Source organism: Antechinus flavipes, chromosome 2 (assembly GCF_016432865.1).
Source record: "Antechinus flavipes isolate AdamAnt ecotype Samford, QLD, Australia chromosome 2, AdamAnt_v2, whole genome shotgun sequence".
In the NCBI taxonomy this organism is placed as follows: domain Eukaryota; kingdom Metazoa; phylum Chordata; class Mammalia; order Dasyuromorphia; family Dasyuridae; genus Antechinus; species Antechinus flavipes.
The window spans coordinates 567,063,325-567,087,646 of NC_067399.1; the positions used below are offsets into that span (position 1 = coordinate 567,063,325).

The following is a 24,322-nucleotide window of genomic DNA, read 5'->3' on the forward strand; positions in this document are numbered from 1 at the left end:
ATTCTCAGAGCTGAGGACTTTAGAACTTCTCTAGTGCAATTTGTTTCATTTTATTGAAAAGGAAACTGAGGGCACAGGAAGAGATGTGACTTACCCAAACTGGGCGGGGGGAGGGGGGGAGCCACAATTAGTTACTATCAGATCTCTTGACTTCCATACCTATGCTTTTTGCATTAAACCCCACTGTCTTATTTCTGAACCTTATATTCTGCTAGTGTGTCTCCCTTGTTTTCTAAATTGACTCATTTTTGCTCTAGAGGCTAATTCCTTTGCCACCATGGAAATTAAGTGACAGCTCGCCTGGGCACTGGGGTTGGGAGCAGGGAGGGGACTACAGAGAACTTCGTCCTTTCTTGTGTCAAGCCTGTCACAAAAAACAACTTGTACATGGCAGGCAGGATGAAAGAAGCTCAAAGAGCTTTATTCGATTGGCCCTAAGTTGTATTAGGGTTTACCTTTAAGCTCCACTCAGAGGTCAAAGCATGTAATTACAGGGTGGGGCTCAGGGCACAGCTCAAATAAAGAAGACTTATAAAGTCACAGAAGCTATCTCCAGTAAGAAATAGTTTCAGGGATGCCATTTTTCAGTTATTAAAGAGGGATAGTGATGCCGATGAAAAGCAGAATTTAGCTCCTGTGTTTTGAGAATTTCAGAAAGTTCAATCAGGAACACTCTCACAAAACCGAATTAAGTTCTTAAAAAATGGGGGAAAGGGGTCTTTTTAGAAGCAGCAAGGAAGTTGGGATTGGGTAGAAGAAATCTTTTTTAATAACATGTTCAATCTCAATGTACAGTTACCGGCGGGGGGGGGGGGGGAGAGGGATAATAAAATTTGACCAAGGCAGGGGAAGTCAAGGAAAGAAGCAGCACATTGAACAGGAGACTAAACAGTAGTTTGTATGATCTAGCATGGAATCTTTGATATGGAGGAGTTCTTAGAAATCAAAAAGTCCAATGTCTTCATTTTATAACTATGGGACCAAAGCCTGAAGATTCAATAATTTATTTTATCTGATGATTGGAAAGTTTTCCCTGTGTAACACCAAAACAATTCCCAGTCATCTTACATAGCCTTACTCATTTCCTCTTCTTGCCTCTTTCCTTCTCTTCACTCCTAACATATGGACATTTATCAGTTGCTCCCAAGAACATCTCAATCATCAAAATGGACAATTCATTTGGTCCCCACTCAGAACTAGCAGTAGGTGGCAAAGTCAAAGGACAGGAGGAAAGCAGCTTCTTGCATTTTCCCACCCTCATCCATTTCCATTGCCATCCTTCGACTGCAATGGAAGGATAGGGTCAGCTGATCACTTTAATCTCATTCTTAGGGCTCTACAAGCCTAAAGGAATATAATTCTTTCATTAGACTAGGGATTACTCACAGTATCAACACAGCATCAACTTAAAACCTCTTCTTCTTACTTGCAGGATCCAACCACAAAGACTCTGAGTCTTGTTCTCCCTGCTCATTCATTGATCAACATGAGGTCTCATGAATAACATCAATAAAAAAAAGAGGCCAAGATATCTGTTGGGAGGTGGGCAGCAAGAGAAGCATATATACTATTTTTACCTGAAATCATTAGTGGCTTTCCTGGAATGAAGAGCTTTCCTTCACCTCTTTTGATTCTTCCCTCTTCACACACCCCCTTTATCCCTTTCCATAAATACTTTCCTTATTTACCAAAAAACAAACAAAAGCAACATTGCACTTTTCTTTTGGGCAGTTAGAGAGCCCAGAGTTTAACAAGGCTTCTAAAGGCAGAGAAGAACAGATAGATAAATAGGATAGAACAACAAAGTATTCTTTTTACAAGGTGGGATTTTGCCCCCACTAATCTATGGAAACTCTCCAACCATCTTCAGGAGCTTTCTGGTCACATCACAATAAGCAGAAACCAGATTAAACTCTGGGCTGGTCTCTTCTGCTTTCAAGTCCAGCTGAGCAGCCCCAGTTTCACTCTCCACCATCTCAGTACAGCAGTTTTCTATTTGAATAAAATCATTTGCCCTGATTCCTACACAGGGGGTTCTTATATTCCAGATTAGAAGCAATTGCCATCAGCTGACAGGATGCCATGGGCTGCAGATGTGTTCTTAGAAGAGCAGGGAAGGAAAAGTTTCCCCAGCTTTTAGGCTGAGGCTCCAGTTAAGATTTTCACCAGTCTCCTAGAGAGTACTGGGCTAGTAATTGATTTGAGATTTAGAAAGAATAGGGGAACAGTATCACTATTCCCTTCTATCAAGACAAGCACTCTTCTCTCTCTTCTGGACTGTTGTCAATCCCACAATAGTAGCCAGGAAGGCAATGATTCCACCGGCAATGAGGTAGGAGGAGCTGCTCCCTTTGCCCAGGCTCCACTCATTCCCTCTCACTGGTCAGGGCTCTGTCCTCATTAAGATGCCAAGGCTGCTGCAGTGGCCACTCATTGAATATCTCCTAGAAAAAGCTCTTTCCCTCCCCCTCCCTACCCACAAAAGCTATTCCTCACCCGGTGCATTTTCACAACAGCTCAAAGGCAGATGCATCAATCCTTTCAGGGGCTTGGAAACGTGAAGAGAATGGCAAAGTGATTGGGTGCAGGTGCCCAATAGGTTTTTTCCCCATGGATTCTTTTTCACCCTGTTCTCTGCTACAAATGCCACATCTTTGTCGTGACCTATCTCCCTTTCCTTATTTTGACATTTAGCATGTATCTGAATGATAGGAGGAGAAAGAAAGAGTGGGAAGGGGGGAATAGAATGAAAGGAGAAGAGACCCAGTAAAGAGAATATCCTAAAGTGACATACCTGGATATAACCTACATGGAACTAAGACTTGTTCTGATTAAAAACTGCAGTTTGTTAGACCCACATAAATGGGACAAAACAAAGGAGGCTGTCTTCCCTGCAACAACTCTCCAGTGACCTAAATGCGAAGGACAGCAAAGTGAAAGCCGTTATAAGAGATGGTCGATAATGGCATTTCCAGGTTTTTGTTTTTGTTTTGGGGATAGGAACGGGGACAGACAGGTCTTTTCCCATGGTTCTTTAAGGCGAGGAATCCTTAAGAGGATAGATGACAAACCCCCTTCCAAGTCCAACAAAAAACTTGAGCCCAGCCAGCACCAAAGTCTCCTCTTGCCGCTGCCATGCTTTTGTGTTCTGCTGTTGGTTTTTTGTTTGTTTACCTGTAGGGATCATGATAGTAAGTCCCCCAAAACATTAAGTCTATATTTAAGAATCAGTAAATTAGAAAATTGTCCTGAATGGGGAAAAGAGAAGAGGATGTGGTAAAACTGGGGTGGAAATAGAGTTTAGAGTAGGGAATTAGGGTAGAAACAGGATGAATTCCCAGAGAACACTGCTCTGGTGTGATTTTCTTGCCTGGGAGGAGCCATCTACCCCAGGATCCTATTCAGACCTTCAGTGCATATCATACATGAGCAGCAGGACTCTCACCCCAATTCAACTCTTCCCATCCCAACAAGAAGATTGTCTCTCTGCATTGTCAAAGGTCTTCAACTCTGAATATCTAGAACAGAAGAAGCACACACAGCAGGGGCCAGTTGCTGGGGCCACAGCTTTAAAGGATTTTTCATTCTTTTTAATACTTTTAAGGTTTTCTATGTTTTTGTTGTTGTTATTTAAGTTATAACTTTCTGTAACAGCAGCTTCTCTCTGTATTGGTGTGGAAGGTATCTCTGCAGATATTATATATGTATGTGTATATATACACACATACATATACATGTACATATATATGCACCAAACTGCCTTACAGGTTATCGGATTTTTTTTCAGTGTTGTATGTGTAGCAGGCACTTGAGTTTATATGAAGATGTTTGCTTCAGTCAGGGAGGAAAGAAATGGGGAACAGGGCAGGTAGGAAAGAAGTAGGGCAGGGACAAAGAAGGAATTTTTGACCACTAGCCAAGGATGTCCAGGTAAATTGGGGTGGCCTTCCCCAGAGCATGAAGAATTTTGTAGATTTCCTTGATATTGAGCCTCTGTTGGGGTTCCCTCTGCCAACATCCCAACATGATGTCATAGACCTCCTTGGGGCAAACCCGGGGCCTCTCCAAGACACGACCTTGGGTAATGCATTCAATGACCTAAAAGAGAAAAACAAATAAAATAAAGGAAGAAGAAAATTCTTTAGAGATTCCAGATTTCAAAGCCTTGCACCTTTCTTCCATACCTATGACCTTAAAAAGAAAATGTTTAAATGGAAAACTCCAACAACCAAAAAAAGTCATTATGGTTAGAGGTTCCATTTTGTTTCTAATTTGAGTTTGAGAATATGCTGCAATTTTATTTCATGGCATATATCAAGAATGAGATGAAATAAGTACCATGTTTATCTTCATGAAGCTTTTCTCCAGTGTTTCCTTATGACAAACCATACCTTCTACTTCTCCAACCAGTTTTCTTAGTTTTCCATTTTTCACATCACTTTGACATACTACTTTCTCATTTCTTCTTGGACCTGCAGCACATTTAAGCTTCCATTCTGAACCCCACCTTATTTATCCTTCTTTTGCTCTTTCTCCTCTTTTCTTGCCCTCAAGGATGCCAATTACATTTGCTAAAAATCTCTTTTTAAAAATTTTTATTTAATAATTACTTTATATTGACAGAATCCATGCCAGGGTAATTTTTTTTACAACATTATCCCTTGCACTCGTAAAAATCTCTTTTTAATTAGGAACAGTTAACTAAGTCACTCAGCTTCTTATATGCCAACAGTAACTTCTAAAAATCACTTGCCTCCAACTAAAGGTCCATTTGACCTTAATTCTGGTCCACTGAGGCACATTTTTTGCTTAGACCCATAAATATATAATTTGCACTCACCCTCAAGCCATGCCAATATTTTAAAGAACTTACACAAAGCCATATCTCTTCTTCAGTATCTTTCATAAGGCTCATTTTACTCCATGAACGTATCTAGAGTAGCTTACTTAGCTCCAGTTATTGTGTTAACCACCCCTAGACCCAAGTCATTCTTTTTCCTCCTCTGCAGATGTAGAGCTTGCATATGAACATATCTCTGTGATGGTATTTGGCTGCATATCTCTATTCTTTCCATTTTTACAGCTTGTATCTTTCATGTAAGTCCTGCCTCCCATTTTTAAAAATTTCCCTCATGTTTCCTAATATAGTCATCCTCTAAATGTGTATTTGTACACACATGCAGCCACTAGCTTGTATGTGTGTAAGTTTCAAGAAATCATAACCATCCAGAGAATCTCAACTATATCAATGCCTCTATTCACCCTTTAGCCTAGGATATCCATCTTGGCTCATAACTTGACAAACCTGTTTGATCCACAGCTGTGCTTTTTCCAGCTGTCCCATAATATCTACTGGACCCCCTAACTAGCTATACCAACATGAGGTTTCATCCTTAGCTAGTTCAGGACACCAATGCCAAGAAAAACATTGAGTTTTCCCCTCCAGTGTGGGGCTATTCCATTTGGTCATTCCATGAGGGTGAACTAACTACAGGGTATATTTGATTCATTCTCTGTAGATTCTGGAAGTACAGATAGCCAGCAGACATTCAACCAGATATGGGGGAGAGGGAGAGAATGAAGAACAGGGCATTGGTTTCAATGCCAAACTTTTGTCAAGCGTTTCATTTCACAACAACTCATGTTTGAAAAGCACTTGTTTGTGCCAGGCAGTGGGGACTTAGAGATAAAAAGTGGCCTAGTCCATGCCCTCAAGCTGGGAAAGGAGAAAGGAAAGCAAGTACTCCCTACATCTTAGGGATTGATTGTTCCCGGGCTCCTGGGGCTCTCATGAGCCAACTTTTTTCCTGTCAACATTTTTGATATTAGGGAAGACTTCTGTGCCCCCCCAAAAAAATCTAACACCCACGGGCCAGGGACTTTGGCACCAAATATTCCACACAAAAGCATAAAAAAAATTGAGTGAAAGAGAGAGTCAGAAAGACAGACAGACAGAGACAGAGACAGAGAGACAGAGAGAAAAAGATGGACAGATAGAGGCCCAAAGACAGAGACAGAGAGACAGAGAAGGGAGGAAAGGGAGAGAAAGAGGGAGGGAAAGAGAGGGAGAGAGAAAAAAGGAAAAGGAAGAGTTGAGGGAAGGAAAGGGAAAGAGAGAAAATGAATGTATGTATGTATATGTGAGTGTTTTCTCTCCCAGGAAAACAGTAATAATTCAAAAAACCACCATAATAAATAGCTTCTGCCATCAAATTTTTCATTTTTTTAAAGGCTTTAAAAATGTTTTGTGCTATTTTGGGAAACAAAGAAAAGCCCTACTGAGCTTGTGAATGGTGAGGCATCAGAGATTTAAAAAACACCTTGGTTTTCTTCTTTGAAACTCACTTAATTAAGCAGTCAAGGTACTTAGAGGGCAGAAAACAAACAGTTTTCAGAAAGAAAGGAATAATACTTCTGAAATTTCAGAAGAATTTGAGTAAAAATGTACTTTTACCCTTCTTTCTTATGGACATCCTACAGACAAAAGCAGATAAAAAGTCATTCTCTATATGTACAATGGTCCTGGAAGCCAGTATAGTTCTAAATTGGTCAAAGGGATTAGCTCTGGATCCAATTTTAAGAATCCAATTTAGTAGCTGCCCTTAAATGTCTTCTCTGGACCTGGTCTGTTTTCAATGTGAAAGACCTATCAGACTATCCTGATTCTAGGATTACCCCCATGGAACTGGATCTACAACTGAGGAAGTCTAGGATGGTTTCCAACTAGCTTTTTAAGCATACTTTAGAGTAGGAGTTCTTAACCTTTTTTGTATGTCATAGTCCCTGAAGAGGCTTATAAATTCTTATCAAAATAATGTTCTTAAATATATGAAACAGAGGGTTATAAAATAAATCAATTATATTAAAATATATTCACAAATAAATGCAAGTTCATGGATCCCTGGTTAAGAAACCCTGCCCTAAGGTTCAAATGAATCCTTAACTGGGCTTCACAACAGCTCACAAAAGATTTCAAGCCTCCTGTAGATTTTTTGGATATGGAAAGCTAGAATTCATTGGGTCTTTCTAAATTTTATTAAATATCTAAGCTCTCCGGGACAAACTAAAAGATGACTTAAGGGGGATAAAGAATCAGATGATGAATCTGCATGCATCTTCTCCATTTATTTAACAATGTATCATTGGTCTATTTTACAAAGCTGTAATTCTATATTTGGTGTATCTCCCCTCACATTCATTCTTTAGTTTTATTTTGGCCTTGCTTTGCTTCACTTCTACTCCCCAATGGACATTATCTCAAGATCCAGAGCCTCCCTTTACCCTTCTAATTTCTCTTGGTTCTTCATACCCAAATTCTGTCTCATACTCTATCTTACCTTCTTACCCCAACCCTAAACATGAATCTAAATTAGTACCTCTGTATTCGAGAGTTGAAACCAAGGCTGTTTGCCATAAGTGAAGATCTCCCAGAGGATCACCCCAAAGCTCCAGACATCACTCTCTGTAGTAAATTTCCTGTACATGATGCTCTCTGGGGGCATCCAACGAATTGGTAGCATAGTATGACCTCCCACCTATAAGGAAACAAAGAAAGAAATTCATATTGGATGATTAAATAACTACATTCCTTTCTGAATTGTTATTTCTACACATATCCCACCCACAAGATCATATAACTCACTCATGATTCCATGCAAGTCATAGCTTTATGCAACTTAAAACATGCAACATAAAGCTTATGGATGCATTGCTATCTAAAATCTAAATGTTGACAGCATCAAGGGGTAACAATCAATGGAGACATGGGGATACTGTTCTCTCTAACATTTAGAACAATCAACTGACTCTGTGGACAGATTGCAAATTAAGAAAATGAGTAGAAGATAAAGAATCAATTGTGTAATGGAGCCTATGAAGAGATTTAGGAAGATAGCTTGGAGGATATGCCTTTTTTATGAAAGATGCGTTTTTTGGGGGAAGCACTGGAATGTGCCTAAGGAACAAGGAAGTCTCACTGTCTGTAAACAGAGGAAATTGGCATATTATCAGGTATACAATATGACATCTGATACTCACTGGCTCTGTATCTAAACACCATTTCATATGAATCCAATTTTCAAAAAAAAAGCATTTTTGTCTCATATTCAGAATCTCTGACTAGATACCCATGGACTCAGATATGAGAAACAACAAGAAAGTGCACAAAAGACACAAATATGATGGTGGACCAAATAATAATTAGAGGAAAACATTTATAAGACTACAAAAGCATCAGTAAATAGTTTCTTAAATACATGAAAATCATAGTCAATGAACCAACCCCCTTCAGTGGAATTCAGTAACAAGAGGCATTTTGAGCTGTGTAATCATTATAATGACTAGCTTTGCCCCTAAAAAAGAAATGAGAAAATGCAACCCCTTTATTTGCAGAGGTGGAAGATGACAGATGGGGAGCTGCATATTCTACAAAACCTAGCTGAAATTTTGGTAGGTTTTGTTGAAGATCTTTTTTTTTCTTTCTCTTCATTCTTCGTAATAAAAGATAGTTCTCTGGGTAGAGAAATGGGAGGAATATATTTGGAAATGAACACCAAGTGAAAACAACAATTTTCTAGAAGTTGGTTCCTAGATATAAAAGTTTCTATTAGTGAGTGTCTGGATCTATCTAGAAGTTTCTGGAAGTGAGTTCCAAATTTATAAGTTTCTAGATGTGGGTATCTGGAAAATTGAGAGAGAGAGAATATTCAGAAAAATCAACAGAATAGAGCACAGATATAATGAGCTATTTGCATATATTTAACTGAAAGAAAACAATAGAGGTAGTCCTAAATTAGACACATTCAACTAACAAATAGCAATAAACACATTGGATTGTATGGACATAATTGATTATTTTAGAGAAATAAATTACCAAGACCTTGGTCTTCTACTTAAGAATTAACAAGGAATTCATAGGTAAAATTATGAACAGATCGGCCCAGATATTAAATCCATTGTTACCAATGGCCACCATGCCAATATTTTGATAAACATGGAAAGAAAATTGGTTTGTGCATCAGAAAAGCTGAACTTAAATCCTAACTCTGCCTCTTATCACCTGAACCATCCTTGGCAAGATCTCTCGGGGCTTTAACGTCCTTATGTATAAAATGAGGGCGTTTGAACTAGTTGACTATTGATTTCTATTCCATATCAGGATTATTGATCTAGATCAATAATCCTATGTTACATGTACTGCAGTATATTCAATCACAGAAAAGGAATTTAATGTATACTAATGTGCTATAAGAAACAAAGGGAAAAAAAGATGGTTTCTAAAACACATAGAAATACATTGTATAAACAGATGCAGAATGAAATCATAAGAACTAGAAAAACAATTTATACTATAACAACCATAACGTAAAAATGAAAAATTCTAGCCAACTTAAGGATTCTGATAAGGAGCTGACAAACACTAGCCTGTAAACTAAAAAGGTTAGCTAGCAAGTGTCTGAAGCTGGCTTTGAACATTGGGATTTCTGACTCTAGACCTAGAGGTTTATTCACTATATTTCCTAGCTACTTTAGAAGACAGGAAACCCGGCCACAAGTCCTAGCTCTGCCACTAACTACCTGTGTGATTTTTGACAAATTGTTCTCTTCTTGGAAAACTCATTTTTGTCAAATGTAAAATGATAGTGTAAGATTAGATGACCTCTCAGATTCATTTCATATTTTAAAATCCTAAGATTCTAATCTAAGAAATCTTAGAGATGAAAGAATAAGAAATTTATGCAGAAAAAGATCTTGGTTATAAGAAATTAGTTTGGATGGGGCATAGTATAGTAAGTAGAGTTTCTTCATCTCCCTACAACCTCAGTGTCCAGTTCAACAAGCTTTTATCATTCAATGCTTGCTATGGGCTAGGCACTCTACCTAAAGAAAGAATAGTTCATATCTTCTAAGAGTTTATATTCTACTGGAATTTAATACAAAACAGATTTATTTCTAAAAGAGATAGAAGAAAGGATAGTTGCATGTGCTTATAGGGCAAGAACGAACTTGTCCAGTGTAAGTGTTTCAGAATCTTGAATCATATCTGGGGTAAAGTGAATTTCTGTGACTACATTTTATTTCTGTCAAGCCTTACTGCTGAGCAGCATCTCTAGTTCTCTCATGAAATCCAAAGCCTAGCCTTCTAATCTTTGCTCTGACACATTAACCATGCAGTGCTGGGAAAACTACACAATCATTTGCTGCCTCAGTTTCCTTATTTGTAAAATGAAAATAATGGGTGGGCTGCTGTGAGGGAAAAAAAAGGCCTTATAAAGACCTTTAAAAATCTAAATTTTTATCACTCTCAAGAGGAAAGATAGATAAGCTGGAAGGAGACATCTTCCAGAAGCAGCTTTTAACCTCAAAGGACCGGACAAACCAGAAATAGTCATCTGCCAACAGAGCACAACAGTTCTCTCTCTCTCTGTGTCCTGTCTTTCCCTGCTTGAACACCAGCTGCAGGGGAATAGCCAATCACCAATTAATTCCAAATAGTAGATGTTTAAATCACTGTGACTCTCTCAGAGAGAGCAAAATTCCTATATCTAAGTATCTTCCCTTGCTTTCTCTGATGAACCTGCTTTCAAAACCCCTCAGCAGGCCTGCTTTTGCTTTCCACTGCCATCCTGCCAGGGGCAAGGACTTGTATCTCCCTTTCACTTGTTTTAACTGATTGATTCTTTTCCTTGGTGTCATAGTGGGCCAATTGCCCTGGTTTAAAGGGAAACTCCACTGTGCTACCGAGGGTTGTCTAATCATTGCATCCAATTACATAGGAAAGGAAATCATTAAAACAAATTGGGCCTAGTGGATTCAAAAGGAGAACAAACAATGGGAGAGCTATAACTTCCAGCCCCCAAACAAGGAAAACCCCAGTTCTCTCTAAGGATTCAGAAGACCTCACAGAGATGATTTTCTTAAAATTTATCACAATGGTCATTGTACAGAAAAAAAATTGAGTCCCAGAGAATCTGAGTATTAATTTAAGTTTGCACAAGTGGGTCAGTCACTGAGCATTGGGAAAGATTTCATCTGGATATAAAAAGCTGTTCATTCTAAAGACAGAAACTTTAACCTGATAGTAATAATAATAAATAATAATAATAATAGGAAATTTTTATATAGCACCATTTTAAAAATTTATTCAATGTCAAAGTTTATTGGTTGGATGTCAAAGCACACTGAATGCTTTCCAAGTTTTTCTTTTTTCTTTTTTTTCTTTTTAATGCTAGCATGAGCTTTCTTCATTTCTTGGAAAGTCTCCTGATTTTCCATCTGTCCCAATGAGATTTGCCTCCTCTATTGCACTCTATGATATCAGATGGGACTACCAGCTGGGACCTAGCAGTAAAAGGGTAGCTCACACTGAAAGAGACACCAACAGCAGCCACAACAGTTTCAGCTGTAGATAACAAAATGATGGTAGCACATGTTCAATAGAGGGCTTTGAAATGCCACATGTATAGAACATAGTTCATAGATACAGAGTTATGAGCTTATTGGAGTGTGAGCATAGTTAAATATCCACATATACTACATACTAATTGATTCATCTTAGTTATATAGATGCTTTGGAATCTCCTCTGGGAACATTAGAAGACAGTCTGACAAATACCTTGCTGAGATACTTTTGATATGCTTCTACCTAATCTCTCTCCCTTTCCTAATTCCATGATCAAATAAATATAAATATTATATATATATGTATATATACACATACAGAGAGAGACAGAGACAGAGAGAGGAAGGGAGGGAAGGAAGAGAGAGAGAGAAAGAGGAGGAGAAGGGGGGGGAGAGAGAGAGAGAGAGAGATAGAGAGAGAGAAGAGAAGAGAGATGCAAATGGACCATTGAAGCAGCTTTGAAAACCACTTCAAAATCTACTTGGATGCTTTTAAAAAAGAAAGAAAGAAAAAGAAAGAGAGAGAGAGGAAAAAGGATAACAATTCATCCTTGTTCACACATTCTACACAGCTTTTGGCCACATTCTCCTTTAAAACTCCCTCTAGAGACCTTCCTCTCATTGCTTTGATTTCTTGGATATCAGTAAAGAATAGAAGTTATCCAGTGGGGATCCTTATTTTTGGTGTGTGATCTACCCATCCTTTCTTTTCTTTTTTTTCCTGGCCAAATATTTTTCTGATGACATTCTTTTCGCTCCTTTTCTTGAGTCATTCCATTTTGTAATGCTTGCCCAAATCTAACATGATCCTCTCCATTGCCCTCTGAGGGATCCTCAATTCTGGTGCTACTTTCTTTTATATCTTCATACGCCAATGACTGTTAAGAAACAGAAAGACCAAGCCGTCTTTGCTAGTCTTCTAATAGCTTTTCATCTGTATTTTGTTAAGACAAACATTTTTAGCATGCTCACAATATAAGAAAACAGGTTTCCTTGTTGTGAAATCAAACTTCAGACTATTGCTGATGCAGATACCTCTTCCTTTCCCACTCCCTCTCTACATGAATACCAATAGCTAGATGGCTTCTAGGTGACTCCCTGGCTAGAGAAACAATGAGAAGATTTGTAATACCTATTTGGAAAGTACTTTGAATTCTTTAAGAAAAAGGTATTGAACTCACAAAGATATGATTATAGTATTACTTTCCTGAGAAGGGACTTTGTGGGAAGACTTATGCAAAAGGCATTTATTTAATGGAACTTTTATAGAACAATAAAGGAACTCTAGCCGTAAGTTTAGGAAAACCCCTTGGAGTCTTCAAAAAATACTGTTTCTAAGAGATGAGCGGCTTAGCAGTGTGAGACTGAAGGATAAAAGGACTATTAGAATTCTACCCAACTCTTACCTAGAGAGGGGATATGCCTGGAGCAGGAGTTCTCAGATTGAAGCTCCTGGAACACACTCCACAGTTACAATTTCTCTCTTTGTTTTCTCCAAGTCTTGCCTAAACACCAGTTCTCTTTGCCAGATTTCAGTTTTGAGGCTTCCCAGCATTCCTTACTGCCTTAAGCATAGTTTTTGTAAAGAAAACTATCTGCTTATCCAACTAGGCAGCAGTGAAAGAACCACTCTGTGCTGATTTTTTTTTTTTTTTTTTTTTTTTTGCTGAGGCAATTGGGATTAAGTGACTTACCCAGGGTCACACAGCTAGAAAGGGTTAAGTGTCTGAGCAGATTTGAACTCAGGTCCTCCTGACTTCAGGACTGGTGCTCTATCCATTGCACCAACTAATTGTCCCTCAGTATTGATTTTCTGAGCCAGATAAACCTGGATTTCTCGCCTTCAGCCTACAGCAAAATGTGTGAGTGATTAGAAATGGCAAAGTTTGGGAATGACAATAAAGGAGTTCACTTCCTGGGGCAGAACTGGAAAATCCAGCTCTAAAATGACCTCAGATTCATGATCCATATCGAATTCTACTGACTGAACATCTAGACTTTGCTAAGCAGGTGTGTGACAGAACTGAAAAAAACTCATACTGAAGATAAAACTAGAGGCACACCAGAAACTGGTATAATTAATTGTCAGTGGAACTTCCTAAAAATAAGTTAAAAAGGAAGTTAAAAATAGCATCTTTCCAAAGACAAGCAGCATGGAGAACTTTCCTAAAGCAGTGGTCTAGGACCAAGGTTCAAATTCTATTTCATGAATTTCTTAGCTCTGTGACTCTAGCCAGTTATTTCATCATCTTCCTCATTCTATTTCTTCATCTATAAAACTGACATACTAATATCATCCACTTCTTATGGTTATAATGAGAACCAAATATGGCCATTTGTGAAGAGCTTTACAAATCTTAATATGATGTACATGTGAGATATTATGATTTTTTTGAGAATTGACATTAAATAACTGGGTAGATGAATTTAATACGTGCAAAGTTCAGGGGATACTCAAGGAAAAGCAAGACAGTCCTTGCTTTTAAAGAATCTCATGTTTTAATGAAGGAAATAGCACATATGGAAGGTTTTACCTCTAAGTCAATTGGAAGAGTTCCATGGTGCAGTAAGAAAGCAGATACTAATATTTCTCATTTAATATTATTTCCACTAATAATGTAAATTTCTAAGGTTAAACCATTTGGCACTGCCAAGGAATTTGGTGCCAAGAACTTTTATTTCTGAGTCTTTAGAAACTATGGATATACCACCTTCAGAATCTGTTGTCGGACTGCATCTTCTGAAAGATTGCTTTTCAGGATGATGTTTGAGTATACTGGACTAGAAATACTGCTATTCCCAGTACTCTGGCTCTGAGGTTCAGGGTGCTGAGTCATATCCATCAAGATCTGAGGGTAAGAAGTGGTAGTAATCTCACTTTTGTGGCATTGCCTCTCATCTCTCCCTGGATAACATGCTATTTTAGCTAGAAATTCTCACCATTGGTGAGAATGACTGGACCCTTCTTCACAAGAATTGTTTCCTTGGAGAATGGGCCATGAGTGCCTATGGAATTTGTTTTGGTGGAATGCAGGTTGTTGCCACTTCCAGGACTCCTATGACTATTTGCCTGTTGGTAATGGTTTTTTAATTGCTATGGTAATGATAAAGGTGAGTCTCTCCTCCCCACTGATTTCTCTTTTCAGTAATGACAGTGAGGGCTGGGCTGGAAGTAGGTCTAGCAGATTGGGTGCCCTGATATTTCCATCGTTCTTAGGCTTAAAGTCTAAGTGTGTCTCTAGGATCTGAGGGGACATAGTGTTCAAAGTGGTGGTGATGGTGACTTGGCTTGCCTGGGATATACTCTTTCCTTTCACTCCCTTGGAGCATCTTGATGCTCTGGTCAGACTGTCTTGTATCTAGAAATTAGTTAACAATTGATAGGATGCTAGATCATTTTTCATAGGAGTTGTTGTCCTCAAGTGATAACTGACTTTAAATACTGTTTCTGATACATTTTGGCTATGGGGTCCTGGGTAAATATTATTTAACTACTCAGTCTGCTATAGCCAACTAAAATTATAAATTAGAGAAGAGTGGCTGACCTGTATTGTTAGAATTTCTTCACTATAATAATGAAAACATGGATCCAATCTCTATCCCTATCTAAAAATATGAAGAGTCATGATAGAGTATAGGAAAAATAGGGAGAGAAAATATATTTTCTTCTCTAAGAATAATTCACAGCATTAAAACAATAATCTCAGATTTATATTGCATTTTAAGGTTTATATTATATTTTCTCCTAAACTTTAAGAGGCAAATATCATAGATATTCTCCTTCCCAATTTGTAGTTAGAGAAACTGAGGCCCAGGGAAATAACATGATTTGCCACAGCAAAGTAAAGGCAGAAAGAACACCCTGATTCATAGCAGCTGAGACCAAAGTAGCTAGAGCACTGGAGCTGGAGTCAGGAAGATCTGAGTTGAAATATGACCTTAGACCCTTTCTGCCTCAGTTTCTCACCTACTTCATAAAGTTGTTTTGAGGATCAAATAAGATAATATTTGTAAAGTGCTTTGCATAGTGCTTAGCACATAGTAGGCATTATACACATGTTAGCTATCATCATCACCTCATCCTCACCATCATTATTATTTAACTGACACAGGAGATGATTAATAAATGCAGGCTCCTTGTCCCCAATCCCCTTCATGGTTATTTAGCTTCAGTAGAATAGGAATGATTTAAAGAACCTTCTAAAAGCAGAACATGTTTTGTTTTTAATAGGGGACTAAGGAGAGTTATCAGCTGGCGAAGCAAAATAAAATCAAATAAAGCATCAGCACAGAATGAGTTTTTTGATATTTTTCTTTGCAAGGAAAAAAAAAGGCAGAATGTCTAGATGTTCAATGTCATAGGAAGGTCAAGGTAGCACAAGGGAATTGGGGTCTGGGAAGGCAGACCAGGACACTAAAAATTAATCCTTAAAAGATGACCTTAAACATCTATTTTTACTCAGGCAATGTCCTCTCCTCCTTAATATTTCCCTTATAAATTATTGTCGTGATTTTGACAAATTCGAATATACAATGGTAAAAACAGCAGAAGGGTGAAAATGTTGAGTGGTGCAAATGCAAGGGAGAGGAGTGGTCACTAGGGACTCAGTCCTAGGGGCTGGTGCATGTTTGGTGAGTCAACTTCTGGAATGACAGTGATTTGGAAAGATTGTGCAATACATTCCAGGGAGTCTTTCTGTAACAGCTTTCTAGTCTACTTACCTCATGCTTTTTTTAACTAGATGCTGAACATCAAAAGGAATATACACAAAACATTCCTTTAGAGGAAGGCTCCATCTCTGTAGTAAGCAAGAAGGAGTTGCTGTTGATTGGGGAGGAGGTTCATTGCCATGAAGCCAGGGACCAGTGGTGACAAAGGTCTCCAGCTACATTCTCTCCCGGGTTCGCTTAAAGCTATAGAACAAAACGACACTATTGTTCCTTCTCTCTGTGATTTATTTATTGTTTCTTGGATTAGTTATGGAGTATTAGAGATGGATTAGACTAGGCTATGACTTTTTGAGAGTCACAGAATCAGGAGAATAATCTGACAGAGGACTTGGAGCTAGAGTCCATTCTACATTTTACAACCTACCAGTACATCCCAAGGAGCTGCCAGAATTTAGCCCAACAGTGGATTAACCCCCAAACCCAAGATGGCAGGTCCCACAAGTAAGATTAGTGACTATCCATCTGCTATACTGAGTTCAGTGAGTTTTGCGGAACAAATGCCTTGTAGCAACTGATTTTAAGGTTGAGTCCACTCTTTCCAGGATTGAAGTGAGATAGGGAAGAGTATGTCCCAGTTTGGGAGAATGGTTTGTAATTCTATTTCTAATATATCTTCTCTATAAATGTCCATTTGTAAAAGTTAATTGATGTGAAGTAGTTAAATGATACTGGCAATTATTGATGATGTAATGGACATACAAATTCTAACTTGAAGATCAAAAATGAATAGGACACAGACAGGGAGCTTCAAATAATGTTATTAGAAATAATCCTACTGCCCCTCAAAGGTATAACTCTAGAATTCTGAGGGATAGCAAGACTTACCTCTACTCCTTGGTACCCAAACTAGCAGTTCAGATAAGGATCCCATTATATAGACTATACAGGGAAGAAAGCACCCTAACAAATAGAATTCTCCAAAAAATGGCATCCTTTGACTATTAAAAAAACTATAAAAAAGCAAGAACCAATCAAAATAGAAGCTGAATGAATACTTTTGTGAAAGTCATAGTCCAAAGACTGAGGTTTGGGGAAGGATTTTTGCTTTTCCCCATTTGAAAAATAAGAAGAGTTAGAAATCAAAAAGATGTAGTTCCCAGGTCACAGAGATGGTAAAAGAGCTGAACTTCAAGCTCAGACCCTTTGTTTTGGTGAAAGTTCTTTTCATTACATAGATTTTATAGACTAGATTCCTGGTTTAGGAAATAAGTTGGATTAGATGGATTCTAAGGTCTCTTTTTATTCTAATACTTGTATATTATAGACTCAAAGGGTCATAGATCTAGAGTGGAAAGGCCTTCTCAGGCCATCTAATCAAATCTCCCTCATTTCATAGATGAGGGACCTGAGATTTACAGAGGCTAAATCATTTCTTGTCCAAGGAAAATACAGGTTAACAAGTTCTATTGATAAAATTATCTGAGTCTTATTTCCATCTCCAACAGATTATATATATATATATATATATTTTATACCCCTTTAATGTCTACCGTGATCCTCTGTACACAGTAGGTACTTAAAATATAATTTTTTCATCTCCATTTTGGGAGTCAGAGTTGGGCCCTGCTTGGAAGTAGTTAGTAGTAGCATTCCTAATCCTCACCCAACTGACTAGTTAGGATGAGGGTGAGGGTAGAGTTTGGAATGAGGAGGAGATGGTAGCGCCTAATTCAGTAATGTTTGTAAATTATCTAGAAGATCAAAAGTGCCATTATAAGTATAAAGTATTATTATTATTTCCCTGGAGTGACAGTGATTACTGCACAGGTTTGACACCTGTCATAATAAGGGCTGCTTCCAAACTGTTTGAAAATACGCTTTGTCAGCTGCAGTTTCCCCACATTCCCTTTTCAATGTCTCCAGGGTGACAGAAACTCCCAGTGTGATATAAATGGGTCCCACAATCTTTGTTCATAAGTGATTTGGGATCTCTGAAAATGAAGTCTGGATCCAATAGAGACAGCCAACAAGAAGACTAAGCTAGAAGCTGATATAATGGCAGAATGTTCAAACCCAGGTTCTCTGATTCCAAATTCAGTGAGTGCTTTTTCTACACATTTTCTAGAATGCTCTTTTGCTGGGCAGAACACATCGAAGAAGGGAAGCTACATGTGGACTGTAATCTAAGATGTTTACCAATATAATGTAAAACATGCAGAATTATAGTAATGTAGCAGAAATAGCCTTGAACTTTGATTAAAGAGATCTAGGTTTGAATTTTGGCACCAGCGACAGGAATCTTGGCAAGTCACTTAACCCTTCCTTCCATGAATCAGTTTTCCCTTCTGTAAAACTGAGGGTTATATTCAATAATGCAGGGGGTCTTAATCTTTTTTTTATATTATGGACCCCCTTGGCAGTCTGGTGAAGCCTATGGACATCTGCTTGAAGTAATGTTTTTAAATGCATTAGATAATATGATTACAAAGGAAAACTAATTGTTATTAAATACAGTTGTTAGTGTGTGTATATATGTGTATGACTGTGTGCATATATATACATGCATATATTTACATGGGTGTGTGTTAAGAATCTCTAGACCAGATGAAGTATTTTTCTAGTTCTGAATCCTATAAAAGCTAAAACCCTAAATCAAAACTAAGTTCAGGCCTCTTAACTGTAGCCCAAGGTCTCATTGAAAAGCAAGGACTGCTTGCCATCTAGGGGAGGGGGTGGAGGGAGGGAGGGAAAAAAAATCGGAACAGAAACGAGTGTCAATATAAAGTAATTATTAAATAAAAATTAAAAAAAAAGCAAGTAGCTCACTGAAAAGGCTACTTACTGGGTGAAAAGATTAGCTCTAGCTTAGCTCATCCCACCACCCACCCCATAGATTTCTTCCCCCTTTTATCACCCCATTACCACCATCTTCAGCCCAAAATTAGAGGAAAAGATAATCTACAGTTTCTTTAATTTCTCTCAACTAGAACATACAGATTTAGATTGGTGAATAGTCATCCATGAGCTCTGAGAAAAATAAGATATGATCATATTGTTGCAGAAATGACTCCAGTGTCTTGACTGCAGTACTAAATCTATAGTTAGTAGCCTCAGAAATAGAAGTATTGGAGATAATGTAGTCTAGCATTACTCAACCTGGAGTTTTAAAATTTGTGGTTTTTAAAAATATGTATGTATATATACATACAAAAAAGAAACCAATTATACTGTTATACTTATTTGTGTATACAAATTTGTATGTATACAAATAAGTATAACAGTATAATTGGTTTCTTTTTTGATCCTATGTATTTTATGCACTTAAAAACATACTGAGAAGAGATCCATAAACTTCATAAAAATGGCAAATATTCCATGATACAAAAAGATTAAGAACTACTGATCTAGCAAAGGATTTGTGAATTTTTTAAAAATGATAATTATATTTTCATTTTAATCGCATGCATTTTATTTTATACATCTAAAATTATCCTGAGAAGGGATTTATAGGTTTCAAAAAACTACCAAAGAGGTCCATCACACAAAAGGATTTAGCCCAACCCTCTCATTTTGCAACTAACTAAACCATGATCCAGACAATCTGAATGGCTTGTCTAAGGTCACAGAAATAAGTAGCAAGTTGGGATTCAAACCCAGATTCCCTGACAATAAACAGAGTGCATTCTGGACTCTGTGTGTGTGTGTGTGTGTGTGTGTGTGACAATTTGGGAGATATCATGTCAAACATTAACTCAGGGGTTCTTCACCATTTTTGTTTTGCTGATTTCTTTAACAATCTGGTGAAGCTATATGATTTGGGTATATATGTATGTGTGTATATATATATATATTCATTTTTTAAGCATGTGGGGAGAGGAGTAGAGGTTAACTTTAAAAGGAACAAAAGAATTCCAACTATTACTCCCTATATATCTTTAAAATAGAGAATCTTAGAAGCAAATCTTTTTCTATCTTATGAATCTATGATAAGCAAACCACCCATATGCCTCCCTTTGCTTCCCTCCTTTTGTCCCTTTCTCAAAGTGACAGTCTTCCTAATGAACCATTAGCAAACTGCCAATTACCTGTTCATACCAAAGGGCACAAGGCTATAACAGACTAGCCAGGTAGGGCTGGCCGTAGCTAGAGGTAAAATCTGTTACTTCCAAATGACTACAAATTAATCATTCTAGCTGGAGAGAAGGATCAGCCAGAGAGTCCCTCTTTTGTTTTATTAGCTGCCAACTAAAAATGCCAGAGGTAACTTGGGAAAGCAAAAAGGGGGACATGGGACATTTTGCATATTTTAAATTATATTGGCAAACAACACAGTGGAAATCTTCTCATCAATATCTGTAGCCTCTGGGCCCCAAATTGGTAAGAGGCAAACAAGATTGGAGAGCACATCATGGATAATAGCGCAGAGACAAGCCAATGAAATAAGCATGGCATTTAGAATCAGAGGGCCCAAGTCCAAATCTTGACTCTTTTATTTACTAGCTATTAGATAAACTAAGGCTGTGAATCAGAATGAGGCACACAGCTTTTCAAAGTTGCTAATCCTTCCCTCAACTCCTGTTCTTCTCCCCATCCTTAACAGTTATTGAAAATGATGATTGATAGGAGGCTTTGATCCTAGGTGTTTGTGATGGGGAGCACAAAGAATGAAGCAATGTGAGGGTGTGTGTGTGTGTGTGTGTGTGTGTGTGTGTGTAAGAGAGAAATAGAGAGAGAGACAGAAAAAGAGACAGAGAAAGAGAGAGGAGAAGGAAGTGTAAAAAAGAAGACAGAGATTGATAAAGAGAAAGTTACCAAAAGGAGCTGTTATTAATTATGTATTAAGCATTTATTAAACATGTATTGAGAGAAAGAGGACAATACTGGAGAATAAAAACAAGGAAGGAAGACTATCCAGTTATGGTTCCCAGCATTAATTTGTTAATTAAATTAAGAATAAATGAGTGACTCTTGAGCCATGGGGATATGAGGAGAATGGATTTCTAAAGGAATACCTTATATAGCTAAAAGTTTATCAAACTGGATCTTAATGACCTCTAATTCAGTTACAATAGTATTTTGGGAGCTATGATGTCAAACACTAACTCAGGGATTGTTCACTAGTTTTGTGTTGTTGATCTCTTTAACAATCTGGTGAAGCTATTTCAGAAAAAAATGATTATCTATAGTCATAATTGAAGGAAAAAGAGGTTAACAGAAAAGAAAGTTGTAGCTTTGTTTTTCCCATCCAAGTTCATAGACCTGAAATTTGTCCATGAACTCAGTAGTATATAGATTGCAGATTAAGAAGTCCTCCCATAGCAGATGTGGGATATATGAATAGCACAGTTTATGAAAAGGAAAAGAAAAACAAAATTCAAAGCTAGTTGATTTTTTAGATTACTAGCAGGTGGTTAACTATAAATATGTGAACTCTTATCTATTTTCTATAAGATAGTCCTACTATAATTATTCAAAACATGTTTACTAAGCTCCTAGTTTGTGCCAAGTACTGTTTACAAAGACGTGGTTTAAAAGTGTAATGATTAGAAAGATTTAAGAAGCATAGTTTCTGAGTAATTTAATAATTTTACTAATGAGGCCAAAGTGCTACTAATAAGAATGGTCATTTGGCCAGCTCTCTTAGACCAAAAGCAATCATGATGGTGGGCTCATAGTTTATATACTTTTCAAAGAGTAGATGTTCACTAAGAGATTGAGAGTGACATCATGTCACCCTAGGAGAGAAAGACATCTCTATACCCAGATCACTCAGACTATTGAAAGAATGTATGCCCCACCCAAGCCTGAGCAGAACACAATGGCTAGTCTACTTGGGTGGGGTCTGAACAAGAAAGTTAATTCAATTTCATAATCAGCAACGTTCTTCAAGAGACTGAACTTTTAAAAATCAAGACTTTAGGAAAAGGGGAGAATTCTCCAAGTCATTGGGTTTTAGTACTTATTTCTCTTAGAAGTAACCTCAGGGAAAAAAAATTAAAAAAAAAAATAAAAAGCAAAAAAAAATTTTTTTTTTAAAAAGAAGTAACCTCAGTTTCTTGAAGGTCATCCCAAAGAAGTCTAAGTATTTTATTGACAGGTCCTACCAAGCTGGAAAGGCTTCAAGTACAGACTTGGAGACAGACCCATCATCTATTGTCTGGAGACTGGCCTGCTTAAGGTCAGAAAGGTTCATCATCCGAAGAGCCAACAAATGATGGATGTTTTTGGCTGTAGCAACTCATGAATCATCTACTAAAATGTGGAGAAGTTATGATCTGTGTGAGGGAGTGCTTATTTGATAAAATAAAATATCTTTGGAATAGAGATACAAGGATTCTTACTTGGCTTAAAGTAATTAATTTAATTCTTTCAGCTGGAATTTAACTTTAAAGCCATCCACAGAAACAGAACACTACTCTAATTCACCCTTTCACACCCTCTACTACCTCCAAGTCACTTCCAAGATAAACTAGTCAAATGGCAAGACTTCAATATATTCTAGAAAATAAGAGTCACTGAGAACAGAATTTGCCTCTCCCCTTTCTGAGTAAATGAATTCCCTTCCATGAAACATGAAAGGCAACTGATGCCTGGGAGGAATATCTGTTTAGTTCATGAAGGAGAAGGTGGCACTTAGCACAAGGGATAGCGATGAACTTCAGGAATACTAAGGTTCAAATACTGCCTGTATAGTTTGTTATCTATATAATCCATGGGGCAGTCAATTACTTCTCAATCTCAGTTTCCTCATCTGTGAAATTTCAGGGATTGAATTAGATAAGGGGTAGGGAAACTACTGCTCCAAGACCAAATTCAGCCTGCTACCTGTTTTTATACTGCTGGTGAGCTAAGAAAGTGGTTGATTTGTTTGTTTGTTTGTGTTTGTATAATCTTAAATACAATAAAATTTTGCTTTAAAATGCAAAGACCATGTTTAGCTCACTGAGTCACATAAAAATAGAAAGCAAACTGCAAGCTATAGTTGCTGACCCTTCTGATTTCTAAGATTATTATCCATGATTGTTGGAAAGAGTGTAAGTATTATTCTATGAAAATGCCTTTCCTCTATTTTATGAAATACTTTAATTGTAGAAAAATGGTAATTGAGATTTAAGATTAAATTCCCAGGGAAATTATTTGACCTAAAGATATTCTGAAGTCAAATTTAGAAAAGGCATTGAACACTCTGGGCATATGAGTCAATAATTGCTAGGCTAACTGATCTCTGAGTTTTCTATCATGAGGTCCAATAAAAAGGAGGAAATCTAAAGATATGCTCCAAGTCTGAGAAATATAAAACAAGTTGACAAAAAAGGATAGGACCTGGACTGAAGACCTGGCTTTGTTATTTGGACAAAACATTTGCTTTGGCTCCTGGGAAGGTCAGATCAGTCCCCTCTGAAAGAAGGAATATTGACAGAGATAGAGACACTTAGAGTGATTGATGAATATGAATGTAAGTTATCAACTCCAGAATAATTCTGCCAACGTTTCTGCACAGCATTATCTACTTATCCTAAGATTATTACATTTGTAAAATATTCCAGCTCCATTTATCTATACCATATAATATATCTCATAGTTCCCTATCATCTGTGGGCCATTAAGAGTCAAATTGGAAAACTGAGAAGTTTTACTGGGATTTAATTACATATGCTGTCTATTGACCCTAATATTCTGTGATCCTAAAATAACTAGGATAGGGCCTAGTCAGAAGAAAAGAATAAGGTCCAGTGTTCTTTTTTTTCTCTTTAGTCATTTCCAACTCCTCATGATTCCATTTGAGGTTTTCTTCATAGAGTTACTAGTTTGCCTTTCCTTTTCCTATTTTATTTCACAAATGAGAAAAGTGAGGCAAATAAGGTTAAATAATTTGTCCAGGATCATATAGCTAGTGAGTGTCCGATGCCGGATTTGACTCACCAAAAGAAGTCTTCCTAACACCAGGACCAGCACTCTTATCTACTGCATTACCTAGCTGTAAATAACTCCAGGGAGCCTGATGCAAAGGGACATCTCTGATGTCACTCTTAAGTCTATAAACAAGTACCCATCACATACTTTATCTACAGAATGAACCAAGGTAAATACTTCTGTTTGCGTTTGAGTTCCCCTTATATGTGTTTCTTAGGATCCTGTGGTAAAAAAAAAAAAAAAAAAAAAAAAAATTAAACAAGTTGTATTTTTCTTGAAAAATCAAGGTATCTGCAATGTTATTTTCTTCTCTGAATCAATTCTGTGAACTTTTCTA

General features: G+C 37.4%; 1 protein-coding gene across 1 annotated transcript in view; it reads right to left on the reverse strand.

Moving 5' to 3' along the window:
- Nucleotides 1-2,524: 2,524 nt before the first annotated feature.
- NTRK3 (neurotrophic receptor tyrosine kinase 3) overlaps nucleotides 2,525-24,322 on the reverse strand; it is a 453,081-nt gene continuing 431,283 nt past the window's right edge. The window contains exons 16-17 of the mRNA XM_051981065.1: nucleotides 7,377-7,535; nucleotides 2,525-4,098 (exon numbers count right to left, since the gene is read on the reverse strand). Of these exons, the coding sequence (XP_051837025.1) occupies nucleotides 3,913-4,098; nucleotides 7,377-7,535 (345 nt within the window). The 3' untranslated portion in view covers nucleotides 2,525-3,912. The remainder of the gene's footprint in view (nucleotides 4,099-7,376; nucleotides 7,536-24,322) is intronic.